Here is a 15,223-nt window from a genome sequence, read left to right on the forward strand (position 1 = left end):
TTACCAATTTCTCTTTTTCTTAGTAGCTTATGATTTGCTAGAAATACAATGATTTCTTCTCAAACCATGATAGACTGATTTCTTCTCAAACCGTGAATTGCTCTAAAGGTAAATAAAAAGTCTGCACAAATTAATAGAAAAGAGAGCATGAAGATGTACAATTTCAGCACATTTTCCACTTTTATTTAGTTCTTTAATGACTTCTAACACATTTAGATGTTTAAAATCTTAATTTTTTGTGGTAGATTAATAAATAAGCCCTGGGATGTTGATAACAATAGCTAACATACACACATATATAATAAATAATTGTATGCATGTGTATGTATGAGCATATATATGTGTATGTACATGTATATATATACACATGTACATATATGTATATTTACTATGTACTAGGAGGCATGGTAGGTACTATACATTCCAGTGTCATGGAGGACTGAAGGTCACCACTGATTGCGTGCATGCCTGTGTGCTAAGGATGCCTGCACATCCAAGGACCAGATCCCTAGATGAGGTGAGGGTCAAAATCAAAGCCCCCTTGGCATTCCTGTTCCTAGAGAAAATCCGCTCATCCTGCCTGGGTGCCCCACAAGTTCCTGCTAGTGATTATTCCAGAAAACCATTACAGACTTTTTAGAGGTACACAATTGTGTGTTCCTTAATTAAGTCCTGTGAATTATTCCAAGGAATCTCTTCAGAATAATCACTGTTTCACAAAAATAACGAGACGATGACACCAATATAAGGTATATTATCTCCTACCCAGAGAATCAAGCTGAGTAATTCGAGTTTAAGGCAGATCCAATTATCCACAGCACACAGCTAGGTTAAAAATTGGAACTACGTGAGGAAGCAGAACCCAGAAGAACTCAGAAAACCCAACTGCCTTAATTCTTGCGGCTGAATGCTTAGACTGATTGAGCCAACTTCCATTTATCTGGTCCTCTCCAGTCCACACATCCAGACCTTCTTACCTTGTTCACAAAGTTTCTTGGTCAGAGAGCCTTCATCTTGAAAATAAATGATGCGTTTCTGTACGATGCTAGCCCTGTGGGGAAAAAAGACACACACATGGTGAGGAGGGCAAGTCTGGGGGACGTCAGATTTCCGCTGGTCCACCTACAGCCGTGCGGCTTTGGGGGCATGCCCTCAACTCCATGTGGCTTGGTTTCTGCAATGGAAAACTGGTATTAATAATAATAGCTACCTCCTAGGATTGCTATGCGAACTAAGGTAAGAGCTCTTATGTCAAGAGTTCAGCATACACTTAGAAACCACTCAATAAATATTAGTTATTGTGGTGATGTTGTTGGTACTCATATTATTGTTAAGGTAGGAAAGTGAACTAACAGCATTTTCAGTAACTTTTCTCAATGGTTCATTTACTCTAGTTTTATATAAAACTATTGAGGCCATTTATAGATCAACCAAATTCAAATCAGGGAAGCATGTCAAATTCTCTTCCTGAAGGGGGAAAAAACCTTAAAAATATATTTTGATTTGTTCTGAAAATGTCATTCTATATCTTTCCTGAAAGTCTAGACGAAACTGTCTCTTACATTCTGAACAAAGACAACTTCAGCTGTTACATCTCTCTTAAACATGTCAAACTCAAACACAGTATCTTAGAATTTGGAAAGATATTCTGAGGTTGAAAAATGACTTGATTTGGCCAGCATATATTTTCTCTTTAATCTAGGATCGCACAGACATACTATGTCTCCTTTTACCCACTCAACTGTTGATTTTCAGCTGCCCTTGAAGAGCCCTGAAACCCAGCATTCCAGCAATTTGAAAAGTCTACAGCACAACACTGAGACAGTGCCCGTGGATCTCGGGCCATTTCTATTGATTTTCTTCAGCCATGCTACTCAATCAAAAGGCAATTTTCACTTTGATTTGCCCTATTTAACAGATAAAGGGAGCTCTTGACTCCATCACAGCTGACCACACTGAACCAGGGAAAGTCACACAAGCTGCCTCATGTCACATGATTTCAAACCCAGGAAGGGCCCATGTATGCATGGATCTGCTGAGCACAGAGTCAGTTTTCTCAATGGTCTGGGCCTATGCCAAATGGCTTTCCAAAGAAATATCTACTCTATCCCCAGTCTTACACAAAAGAATAAAATTGAGGCCAGCCTACTGATGTCTTTTACAGTCTGTCCCACCCCAAGAGAGAAGAGATGTTGAAATAAATGAATGAAATATACTTCCTGTTGACAGAAAGCTACTGTGAATATTTATCCATTCTGTTGACCATCAAGCAGAAAGTTTCTTCAGGCCAAGAGAACATTCTGGAGAACATTCACCCCAAAGTACAAAAAAAAAAAAAAAAAAAGGCTTCTGTTAGCTGGAGCATCCTACCACATTGAGAAGGCCTCAGGGAGCCCTGTGGCGGGCAAGGAGTAGGCCTAGTGGGAAATATCCCAGGCCCCACATTCCTGCTGCAACCATTTCAACTTAACCTAACTCATTTCAACCCAAAGCTGCCTCCTCTCCCATTTGTCTTCCTGTTGTATCTGCTGGTGTATTTTCAACAGTTAGAATTTGGAAAGAATATTTTGAGGTTGAAAAATGACTTGCTTTTGGCCAGCATATAGCAGATAATTTCTGGAGGTGTGCTTAGCAAACAGGCACTGGACAGGGACACTGTCATAAACAAGACATATGGGGCCACTTCCCATTCTCAGAGTTGGCAGAATAGTGGCAAGAAAGTATCAAACAAACAAATCCTCACGTAATGAATGGAGACGTCCACAGGGTATGAGAGAGTGTAACACGGGGGATCCTGACCAAGCCAGGACAGGCTCCTCCCAGAAAAGGTGGCTGCGCTTAGATTTCAATGAGTATAAACTAATTAGACAAGTGGGATGGAGGAGCAAAGATGAGGGCATCCTTTATAAGATCCTTGATGTGGGGAGGGCTGTGGCTCGTTGGTGAGCCAGGGAGGTGTGAGATGAGCTGGGAAGGTGGGCAGGGCCAAATCACCCAGAGCCGTGCAGGGAGATGGCATTTTACTCCAAGCTTGATGAGAAGTCTTTGAGGAATTTGCCCTGAGGAGTGAGATGATCCGGTTTGCCCTTTTAAAAGAGCATTTGAGTCAAAAAGTAAAAACGGATTTGTGTGGGGTTGCAGTATACAGAGCTCCCATGCAAATAAAATTTCGTTTCAATAAAATTCTCTTGATAAAATGATTTGAAAACACCTGATCTACAGGATAAAATATTAACCTACCATGGTATTCAAGGCTTTTCATAAAAAACTTCCCCCAAACACCTCCTAGCTTTATTTGTTGGCATTTTGTGCCACGCTCCCTGGGTGCCAGACTGTGACAAGTTTATCCCTCCTTCTCTGAACATTTCTTTCACTCCACACTCCCTTATCTGTGCTATTTCCTCTCCCAGAATCTCCCATCACCTGTCTCTGCGAGAGTCTGTAACAGACACTCTGAATTGTCTTCCTCCCTATGATTTAAAGGTGAGGTTTCCCTGGTGGCTCAGTGGTAAAGAATCCACCTGCAATGCAGGAGACACAGGTTCGATTCCTTAGTCAGGAAGAACCCCTGGAGACAGAAATGGCAATCCATTCTAGTGTTCTTGCCTGGGAAATCCCATGGACAGAGGAGCCTGGCAGGCTACAGACCACGGGATCACAAAAGAGCTGGAGATGACTGAGCAACAACAACAACATGATTTAATGTCAGAAAAAATGATGCTTAGAAAAATTACATCACTCACAGGTTTTTCAAAACTATCATTATAAATATTTGAGGGGCCAGAAATAGAAAAATATATTTTCTTTAAGCTATTTCTGTTTCTTTCAAGCCTTGTTTTATAAAGTCAAGGTGGCCCTCTTTTTGATAACAGCTGTAACTTCTGAGCCCTTGTTTTGTGCCATTCATTGTGCTAGGGAAGTCCTTCATGTGCATTATCTTATGCTTTACATATACTGCTGCTGCTGCTGCTGCTGCCAAGTCGCTTCAGTCATGTCTGACTCTGTGCGACCCCATAGACGGAAGCCCGCAAGGCTCCCCTGTCCCTGGGATTCTCCAGGCAAGAACACTGGAGTGGGTTGCCATTTCCTTCTCCAATGCATTACAGGTCCTCAAATTCTTTATCAAAACACTTGGGCTAGATGTGTTCCTGAGTTCAGAGTTTTTCAGCTATTAGAAAGTGAAGATGGCAGTAGACCGTTAACAACCCCATGACCAAACACATCCATCTTCTGCAGCAAAATATTTGAGTATTCATTCTAAGAGAGTAAATAAAATCTATAAACAGTTTCATATCAGTTTAGGTCAAGTTCAGCAAACTTATCAAAATGCTCTTATTTTAAGAGGGATTAAGATGAGGGTTTGTGCTACTTTCATCCTAATCTTATGGGTGAGGATGACTGAGATGCAGGGAGGTTAGGTAACATGCTCAAGGTTTTGAAGTCTTTCATCTACTGCCAAAGCCCACGGTCTGTCTGAGACTCAGAGTGCTTATAAGGATTAAAGATGATTACGAATAAAGAGTATAACTGCACTCTGAGGAAAGTACTCTTATAAAACGTAACCTCAGATTGATTTGGGGGGGATGTATTTTAGGATCTCATGGCGCACACAGTGGAGATCTGAGACTTCGGTGGGTCTCCATGGAGCCTGGGTCATGATAACATGAAGCTCTCCATAAAAATGCAAGCATACATCCCTATTCCCAAACTGAGCCAACCCTCTGGACCATGCACTTTGGATTTCAAACTCTGTGCAGATCCAACGAGGGATACAAGGCTTGTTCTGATCAGGCCCTGGTAGTCTAGCCTTATCTCTGTCCAGTGCCTCCTGAGCACCCTACCCAAACCATATCCCAAATCTGTCTTCATGATCTCACATTCTGGTCCCCTGTCCATGAGACTCCTCTGTCCATCCTCACAATTCTTCAATATAAACCACACACACACACCCCTCAATTACCTAACATACTCAACCAAGATGTAACTTAGAATGATGTCTGGTCTGCAAGCTCTTCCTATGAGAGCTAAAACCCCTTGGGCTAATCCTACCCCAGCACTTACTGACCTGTTATAATTGCCTGTTCACTTTTCTATCTCCTGTGCTAGTATAAGCTTCCCAGGAGCAGGAACTGTATCTTACTTATCTCTATAGATGCTAGTACTGTTGCAGCCCTGGGATTCAAATAGAAGGAAGGATGTTTGGAAAGGAAAGAACTTGAGGTTGAACTGTCTGGAGGGCATGATGAAGGTCTCAGTGGGTAGACACAGGGACGTGTAACTCAGGAAAGATATGAGGAGGGTGAGGAGGATGGATATGGGAATCACTGGGGCAGAAGTCAGGGTCAAAGCTTTTAGAGTGGCTGACGTCACCCAGGAAGAAAGTGTGGGGAGTGAGAAGAGAGTCTAGCTGAGTTCAGAATTCTGAAGGCCAACATTCACCCACAGATATGCCAGCAGAGACCAAGACATTGGAAAACTTGGTTGCAGGAGATGTTTCTTTTTATTCCTCATTTGGTCAACTCCTGGGAGAGTTTTATATTCTGAGAAAATACATTTCATTTCAAGCCTGTTCCCATCAGAAGTATAAAACTCAGCAGAGATTTATAAATCATATTATAGTTCAGAAAAATAATAGCTTCACAAGATGAGAATGCCGTTGGTAAGAATTCCCTTAGCATTTCAAAATGACAAACTTCTCCCATTCTGTGTTGCAATTTGGCAGTCCTGTTGCATAGCATTTATATACTGATATACTGAATGCTCTCTTATCATGAAAGAGCATGTTAAGGAAATCTAAATTAAATTTCTCAGTATGTTAGCGTCTCAAACTTTAAAATATTGAGGTTCCAAATAACTTACTAATCATTTCCAAAGTTTTACTTTAAACCTAAAGTGGAACCTTTCCAGAAATGCCATCCTGAATGCTCGGTGCTCGGTTCTTTTTCTGTCTGAAGAGCTTCTTCATTTGCTGTTGGGGAACTGGCCTGCTGGAGTGAAGTTGGAATTGGCTAAGTTGGAGGTTTTCTGCCTAGTACTGAAAAGGCTTGGGGTCCTTGTTCTCACTGAAAAGGACAGGGAGACCTCAAAAACTGAAGAATGTGGGTGAGTTCAGGCCACAAAATGAATGAAAAATACACATGAACCCTCAGTGGCTGGGTCACTGCCATGTAGGTGTAATTTATGTAAGGTCCTTACGACATGCACATTGCACAAGGTAAATATTCAGTAGTGGTAGCTGTTATCACTGTTGCTGCTAAATCACCAGCCCCTAACAAAGTGCCTGACACATAAAAGTACTTAATAAACAGAAGCTATTATGATGATTGATGTCAGGCCCATCTCCTTTGCTTATGCAGAGAAGAGGGAGAGTGTTATCTTGCTCAACAGCTTCAGGCAGAGATAATGAATGACTCCAAGGAAGTTCAGGTTTGCAGTCTCCAGACCGCAACATTTGCCAACCCTCTTCCCAGTTCCAGTAAAATCCCTGTTACTGAACATTTCTTGGAATACTTTACAAAACTTGCCTCTGATCTCAGGGATATTTTCCATAGAAGTGATCCAGCTTATAACACACAACATCTACTTCCTTTTACCAATGACTGAACAACTCTGTGGGAGGATGTAGGAATAAAATATTGAAGCATAGCATTGGTAACATCATCAGGAACTGAGGGTAACAGTCTTATTTTACTTTGCAAGGATGCCAAGTGCTAATCTGATCATGGTCTCATGTTACTCAGCAAATATTTACAGAAGCTGGGTGCATTCCATGATCCAGACTCTTACCAAACTTTTCTATGCTTTATGTGGCTCGCGGGGAATGGAGCTGTGTCCAGGAGTTAACAGACTTCCTGGCAGCTCATGGCAATGTGCTCATGGGAGAAGAAAAGTGAAAGCTTATCTGTAGGGCTTTATCTATGGCACAAACAAGGACTCCATGGTTGTCCAACACTAAGGTCACAAAGCTATAGATTTGGAGACTGTTATAATTGTCTACCATGACTGAAAATGACCAAATCTAGTAAATTATAGAAAGAGCTAGCTGCCAGGAGATTCAGTTTCAGTTCAGTTGCTCAGTCGTGTCCGACTCTTTGCAATCCCATGAACCGCAGCACGCCAGGCCTCCCTGTTCATCATCAACTCCCGGAGCCTACCCAAACTCATGTCCATTGAGTTGGTGATGCCATCCAACCATCTCATCCTCGTCGTCCCCTTCTCCTCCTGCTTTCAATCTTTCCCAGCATCAGGGTCTTTTCAAATGAGTCATCTCTTTGCATGAGGTGGCCAAAGTATTGGAGTTTCAGCTTCAACATCAGTTCTTCCAATGAACACCCAGGACTGATCTCCTTTAGGATGGACCTGGTTGGATCTCCTTGCAGTCCAAGAGACTCTCAAGAGTCTTCTCCAACACCACAGTTCAAAAGCATCAATTCTTCTGTGCTCAGCTTTCTTTATAGTCCAACTCTCACATCCATACATGACCACATGAAAAACCATAGCCTTGACTAGATGGACCTTTGTTGGCAAAGTAATGTCTCTGCTTTTCAATATGCTATCTAGGTTAGTCATAACTTTCCTTCCAAGGAGTAAGCGTCTTTTAATTTCATGGCTTATAATCACCATCTGCAGTGATTTTGGAGCTCCCCAAAATAAAGTCAGCCACTGTTTTCACTGTTTCCCCATCTATTTCCTATGAATGATGGGACCAGATGCCATGATCTTAGTTTTCTGAATGTTGAGCTTTAAGCCAACTTTTTCGCTCTCCTCTTTCACTCTCATCAAGAGGCTCTTTAGTTCTTCTTCATTTTCTGCCATAAGGGTGGTGTCATCTGCATATCTGAGGTTATTGATATTTCTCCCAGCAATCTTGATTCCAGCTTGTGCTTCTTCAGGTCCAGCGTTTCTCATGATGTACTCTGCATATAAGTTAAATAAGCAGGGTGACAATATACAGCCTTGACATACTCCTTTTCCTATTTGGGACCAATCTGTTGTTCCATGTCCAGTTCTAACTGTTGCTTCCTGACCTGCATACAGGTTTCTCAAGAGGCAGGTCAGGTGGTCTGGTATTCCCATCTCTTTCAGAATTTTCCAGTTTTATTCCTGCATAATTAGCAGTCATTCCTCACTCACTGAGCATTTATTTTGTATCAGGAATTTTTCTAGGAGCTGAAATTTCAAAGAAAAAGAAGAGATGGTGTCTTCCAGTATGGATCTTCTAGTCCAGTAGGGAAAAAGAGATAGAAAAAGGAAACAGGAAATTAGTGTTGAGCACAATAAAGGAGAAGCCACAGCATGCAGAAGAGCTGTAACTAACTTTACCTTGGCAAAGCTGTAAGAGGAGTCAATGACTCTGAAGGTCTGAATTGTCAGAGGGACAGTGAAAACAGAGAATCTGAGAGACTCATCATAGAAAAATTTATAAGCACTAAGTAACTTATTGGATCTGGGATAGAAAGAGAAGGTTGAGTACAAGATGTTTTATTTATTTTTTCTTTATTTAACAGTTAAACATGCTTCCAAGTGCTTCATAAGTATAAATTCATATAACACTCCCCCAAACTCCATGAAGTAGGCACTAATATTATCCCTATTTTACAGAAGAGAAAACAGAGACAGAGGAAGGTAAGTTAACTGACTCCCCGTAGACAAACCCCAATGACTTGATGGAGGATTAGTGATGCCAGTGACTGAAACAAAAGACAGAAAGGGCAAGGAAGAATTTTGTTCTTTTAATTTTTGGAATTTCTATTAAGCTAATTGTAGCTTTACATGCAACCATAAGAAATAATAGAGAGGTTACACACTTTGCCTAGGTGTCCCTGATGGTACTATTTAGCAAAACTTCAGTATAATATTACAACTAGGATATTGACCAGGTTTGAGACTGGACATAAAATTGGTGCCACAGGATTAGATGAGGACCAGATCATGCCATTCTAAAGAAACTACACCTATGGAAAACTGGAACACGCTAAAACAGAATATTCCCAAATGACTCTCAGGACACATTGTATGTTAGAACCCTAATTGGAGAATCATCTACAGGTGCTCTGGCGACCAGGCAGGGGGCCATTCCTGGCTGGGACAAGCTGATGGTAGAGGTGGAGTTGGGGGAATTATTTGCAGGAATAACTTGGAAAGATAGCACTAGAACTGGCCTTGAAGTCCCAGAGGCTCATTCTATAACCAGGGATGAGTTCTTGGCAGACGTTAGAGCTGCACACCTAAACGAGTTCCTCAGCAGGTCCACCACCCATGTGTTTTGAAGCAATGCTGCTATCTGCCCTGGGCAGACTTCTTCACCTGAGTCAGGGGAGTCCGCTCCACACCATGCTGCATGTACACCTGAAGCTTAGGTCATGACCCGAATTTGGTTAAGACGTCAGTTAGGTTCTTAACAAGACTCTAATCCATTCCCAACCTTGTATAGCCATTGGATTTCTAGAGTTTCTTGATGCACAGTACTGGACAAAGTTGCATCTACAAAATCCTGGTTCTGATTTCAACAAAAATCAGGGGAAAACTAGTGTTAGCACTCAGTTTAGTTCTTCTTAGAATGACCCAGAGGATAACAAACTTATTATGATTCCATTTTCTCTTATTATTGTCCAGTTTTAGACCTCATCTTTATCATGTATCTTGTCAATATTATTACTCTAGCACTTTAAATTTTACCCCTAAAAATCCAATGGAAAAGTAATAATGAGGAATTGACTTTCATACCATAAGAGAGACGTAAAAAGAATAAAACTAATTATGTTTTTAGAGAAACTAATTTAGATGTGAGAGTCATTAAAACCAGACAGGCATTCATCGATTCCCATTTTTATTTGACAGAGTGGAGGCCATGAAGCTGTGTTAGGAACTGGAGGTACAAAAATGAACCAGACATAGTACAGATGACACCAAATAGTGGACAGCCTGAGAGATGTGAATCGGGAAACACTGCATAGCAAGCGGTAGACTCTACCCAATATCTGCTCCTTTCATCTGCCATCCTTGCAGAACCCTCATTTTGATTCACATGTAGCCTCAGTAACATAAGAGAGGGTTATCAGCACAGGATTGGAGGGGGTGGGAGGACAACTTCGGAGAAAGTTTTGTTTAAATTTGCATAAAAGAAATTAATGAGCCACTGTCCTTTCTTTGTCCAGTGTTGATCACAAACAATGCATGAAACAAGACAGCCATTTTGTGACCAATAGGAAAAGACCAAGAAAATTCAGAGACCCTGGAGACTGCACTGGGGAACCACGGAAGAGATTAGGTAGGATTGGGGCCAGGGATGTTTTGGTCAGAATCTGGGAGAAGAACACTCCAGATAAGGCCTTAAAAGAGGGCTTGAATTTGGTGGGTCAGAAGTTATGCTCCCTCTGCTAGAACTTTCTATGGGGTGCAGAGGACAGACACCACGCAATGACTAGGAAGAAAGCAGGAGGCTTGCAGGACACTCCAGTCTGAAGAGATGTGGCTTCAAATGGGAGGAGTTGGGGGGATAGGCAGCATGGGTGGGAGTTCGACAGGAAAACACAGGCAAGGGAAATATTCCTTTTTCTCTGGACGGAGTGTTCCTACACCTATAAGCTGTGGCTGAGGCAACAGTAGAAACCTTTAGGGGTACCTGCTGGATCAGTGGCTAGAAATTTGTCATCTGTTGGAAAAATCTTAAAAAAACTCACATAGGCCAAATAGACTGCAGGATGTAGTCCCAGTCGTGGAAGCTCTTTCAGGCCATTCTGGTTAATGATCAGGACCATTTTTCATCCTTTAATTTTTTGATATCAAACTATCAATTTTTTTCCACATCTTTTGATACTCAGTATCTTTCTTAACCTTTCAAAGAGATCTAGATCTAAACCTTGAGGCTGGGGAAAGATAATCTCTCACAACACACCTTTAGGCCCCAAATTTGTTTTCTCCTAAGGGTACAAAAGGGCTTCTCTGGTAGCTCAGTGGTAAAGAAATCCACCTGCAGTGCAGGAGACACAGGAGACTTGGGTTCAATCCCTGGGTTGGGAAGATGCCCTGGAGGTGGAAATCACAGTCCACTCCAGTATTCTTGCCTGGAGAATCCCATGTACAGAGGAGCCTGGTGGGGTACAGTCCATAGGGTTGCAAAGAGTTGGACATGACTGAAGCAACTGAGCATGCACGCATGCACTCAAGGGTACAAAAACAGAGTTTGATGTTCCTGAAAAATTACTTTTCCCCCCCTAATAAGTCTTAGCATGTTTTCCAGCATTTTATAATATTATTACGGGTACCCAGGGTATTACTAGCCAAGGGACAACTGACAGTTCACCATTTCTGTAACATTGTTGGATCCACGATTCTATTGTATAATGTCTCAGACGTTTAAACTGCGAATCAGTGTTTGTCTCACTTTCCCCTCCAATTTCTCCATGTCTGTAAGCTCTCACCAGACTATGAGCCCCTCTGGCCCCTGGACTGTGTCTTATTCATCATCATATACCTGGAATCTAACAGAGGATCTGGCCAAGGCTTACACCTGGGTTTCTTAATCTGGGGTTTGCAGACCAGATTCAGGATGATGAAATTTTTTGTGATATGCACAAGTGCATCTTTCTGGTTGAGAGTTCATAGCTTTCATCTGCTTCTCAAAGGGGTTCCTGACCTTGAAACCTTTAAGAACCACTATTAGGTCTGCAATGAATGATAGTAGATATGTGAAATGGCATAATTGTCATTCCATTTCATTTAATCTCCAACTAAGATATAGGCTTTTTTTTTTTTTCCTAAAGATGAGGGTTAAATTTTCATCCCAAGCACCCAAGGTTTCAACTACTTTCTCTCCAGACTGTTATTTTCTGAAATAGAATCTGTCTTGGCTAAAAAACAAGAAATAGAAAGTGAAGCATTGCTCCTGGGCTCCTCAAGTGTTCCTTGCAGAGCCTGGATGCTCTGTGTAGGGCATCTGTTCAGTTCAGTTGCTCAGTCAAGTCTGACTCTTTGTGACCCCATGGACTGCAGCACGCCAGGCTTCCCTGTCCATCACCAACTCTCGGAGCTTGCTCAAACTCATGTCCATCGAGTTGGTGATGCCATCCAACCATCTCATCCTCTGTCATCCTCATCTCCTCCTGCCTTCAATCTTTCCCAGCATCAGGCTCCTTTCTAATGAGTCAGTTCTTTGCATCAGGTGGCCAAAGTATTGGAGCTTCAGCTTCAGCATCAGTCCTTCCAATGAATATTCAGGACTGATTTAATCAAATAATCACTCCAGCCTGAGGAAGAGGAAGTGCTGCCTCACCAAAAGCTTCCTCCTGGCTAGTTCACATAAGTCAGTATTCTCTGAAGTTGGTCCCACTCTGCCACGGCCACAGCCGCCTCCCCTTTCTGTGGGTGCCTTTAAGCTAGGGTGGACAGCGTGGTTTCTCAGATGTAAGGAAACAATCCAGGTGACACAGCAGAGAGCTTAAGTACAGGCTACCTGACCTCCTTTCTGTTCTTTAGGGAGCCTCCCTGTCACCTAGGTTTTCTGTTGTGAAGCTGGGAGCTTCTAGGACAGTAGTGGACCTGTGGGTTGGGAGATGCTCCCTCCTCTTGACAGGGTTAGGGAGGGTGTGGAGCGGACCTGTGGGTTGGGAGATGCTCCCTCCTCTTGACAGGGTTAGGGAGGGTGTGGAGGGTGGTTATGATTCTCAGCTAGGGATTCGTGGTTCATGAAGGGGTTGCAAAGGATTCTTGAACCCCTAGGAAAAAGTATATGTAAATTGTAAGCATGTGCATTGCTTGGGGGGAGAGATGGTGTAAGAGCCACTGCTCTAAGCTAGCACTCAGGACCTTCATGCCTGTTAGTTCACTTCCAGGTGCCCCTGCTGCCCCCATTGGAAGGACACGCATGGAAGAACAAAGGAAGGATTCCCTGTACAGTTACTATAGAAACCATCTAACAAGTTTCCTCTTCTTGCCAACCCACCCAATTTACCTGCACTCAGCTAGAAGGTGAACCACCATCTCCAGCACATTACTAGGCAGTAGTGGCACCATAGTCCTAATTACCCCATCTCCATATCAGCCCCACCCCACCCCACGCCAGCACAGGGTCTGACACAGAGCAGATCCTCTCTAAACAAAGGTTCCCCTCTCACTTATAGATCACAGTCTGAGCTCTTGACTAAACACCCACAATCCTGAACACCAGGACGCAGGCTGCCTTCTAAGTCTGACACCCCCCACCCCTCCCCCAACACTTTTGCCAACCACATGAACTCGGCCTTGCCTTTTCACTGTTTGTCACACAACCCCTCCCAGCTTCTGGCCATGCTACTCAAACCAGTAATGTCCTTCTGCCTCTGCTCTGCCCAATCACACCATCTCATGGCCTCCCAAGAGCCTCATTGGCCAGAACTTTCAGAGTGACCTCCTCTGGGTTCCTTGAACACCACTGATCTTTGCCATCCACTTGGTGTTCAGGCACTGGGTACTCTTGATGTTTGCTTGAACTTTAATAACTTGCATTGCCATTTAACTTATTGTGAGTTTACATTTTGGACTTCTGACTAAATTCTGAGCTTTTTCAGGGAAAGGGTCTTGCTGCAGCCTCGAGGCCCCTCGAGCTCGAGGGGCCTTTCATGCAGGACACACTGAAGATGTGCTGTTCTGATATGTTTTCATGGACTGACTTGACCTGTAATTTAATACCCTATGGCCACAATCTGGCAAGAAGCACAAACTCCTCTGTACTAGCAGAACCACCCAGTGTTCGGGGTGAGCAGCAATGACTGGTCTGAGTCATGAAATATTTCCCATCGCATAAAGACCAGTTAAGTCTGCTTTACTTTATTCAAGCTCGGCTGATAGCAACTGCTGTTCTCAGAACCATTTGGGTTGAATTCAAAATCCCTTCACAAGGCTGGGAATCAACAGGAAGATGGTATGTCTGCCAGGAGGTTAAGCCCGGGACAGCACTTTCTTTATGGAAAAGACAGTTGCTGATTACATGATGCACTGCTCTTTGCTCATCCTGTGAGTTGACTCTTTAAAAGAAAGTCACCCATAGGACTTATATTTTGACTTACTCCAGATTTGTCCCACTTTATTTCTTTTCAACATCTGCACCCCTGTTGTAGCATCTGACCTCATTCTTATGTCACATGAGTTCATCAGAGGTAAACCATGATCATCTGGACCCCCACAGAGCTTGAGAGGAACAACATGAGACCACAGGAAGCCACAGAATCTGGGCTCGATTTGTCCTGTTTCCTAGCCTTTCTCATGGAAAATATGTTCAGAGATAAGTTAAAGGAAGAAAGGGAGGGAGGGAGGAAGTGACAGAAAGAAAGGAAGAAAGACACAAGAGTTTTAACTTTTTGAGTAAAAAAAAATGTGAAAGAGAAGTTATGGCACCTCATTTTAATGCAGAGCAGAATACGAGTGACCAAGTTTTGTTTTGTTTTTTTCAACATGGTGGGAAAAAAAAAATTCTATTGAAACTTCCCTGGAAATCCAGTGGTTAACACTCCACACTTCCAAGGCAGGGGCACGGGTTTAATATCTAGTTGGGGAACTAAGATACCACATGCCACATGGCACACACAAAACAAAATTCTACCAACGCTTGATGTGGGAGACTTAGAAGTGATCATGGAGCATCTTAGTCCATGTTAAACAAAGTACTGAAAACCTTTTTTCCTTCAAGCAGGCAAGGAGTACATTAAGACCCAACAAGTTGATAAAAATATCTATCCTAAAGGTGAACAACTAAAGAACAAAGGTGATAGGGCAGTCACATTTATGTGTTGCACGTCTTGCAGAGATGAGGAAGTTGCACTCGAGAGCTTGTGTTCCTAGTAAACGCTTCAGTTCAGTTCAGTCGCTCAGTTGTGTCCGACTCTTTGTGACCTCGTGAATCGCAGCACGCCAGGCCTCCCTGTCCATCACCAACTCCTGGAGTTCACTCAGACTCACGTCCATCTTGTCGGTGATGCCATCCAGCCATCTCATCCTCTCTCGTCCCCTTCTCCTCCTGCCCCCAATCCCTCCCAGCATCAGAGTCTTTTCCAATGAGTCAACTCTTCGCATGAGGTGGCCAAAGTAAACGCTTAGACCTTCACAAATTAGGGAGAGAAGTCACAGTGGATATGGAGTGGAAAGAGAGGGAGGTGGAGGGAAACTTCCATTTCTTCATCTCTTAAAGGAACAAGAGTAAAACCAGACGGTCACTGGTAAGTTTGCAGAAGAGGGTTAGGGTTAGGGT

General features: G+C 42.9%; 1 protein-coding gene across 10 annotated transcripts in view; it reads right to left on the minus strand.

Annotated features, from left to right (window-relative positions):
• The window catches only part of SPON1 (spondin 1), a 361,745-nt gene that overhangs the window by 181,757 nt on the left and 164,765 nt on the right, over nt 1–15,223 (minus strand). For all 10 annotated transcript variants that reach the window (XM_055548546.1, XM_055548551.1, XM_055548552.1 and 7 more), the window contains one exon: nt 978–1,051. In XM_055548546.1, coding sequence (XP_055404521.1) covers nt 978–1,051 — 74 coding nt within the window. The remainder of the gene's footprint in view (nt 1–977; nt 1,052–15,223) is intronic.

Source organism: Bubalus kerabau, chromosome 15 (assembly GCF_029407905.1).
Source record: "Bubalus kerabau isolate K-KA32 ecotype Philippines breed swamp buffalo chromosome 15, PCC_UOA_SB_1v2, whole genome shotgun sequence".
NCBI lineage: Eukaryota > Metazoa > Chordata > Mammalia > Artiodactyla > Bovidae > Bubalus > Bubalus kerabau.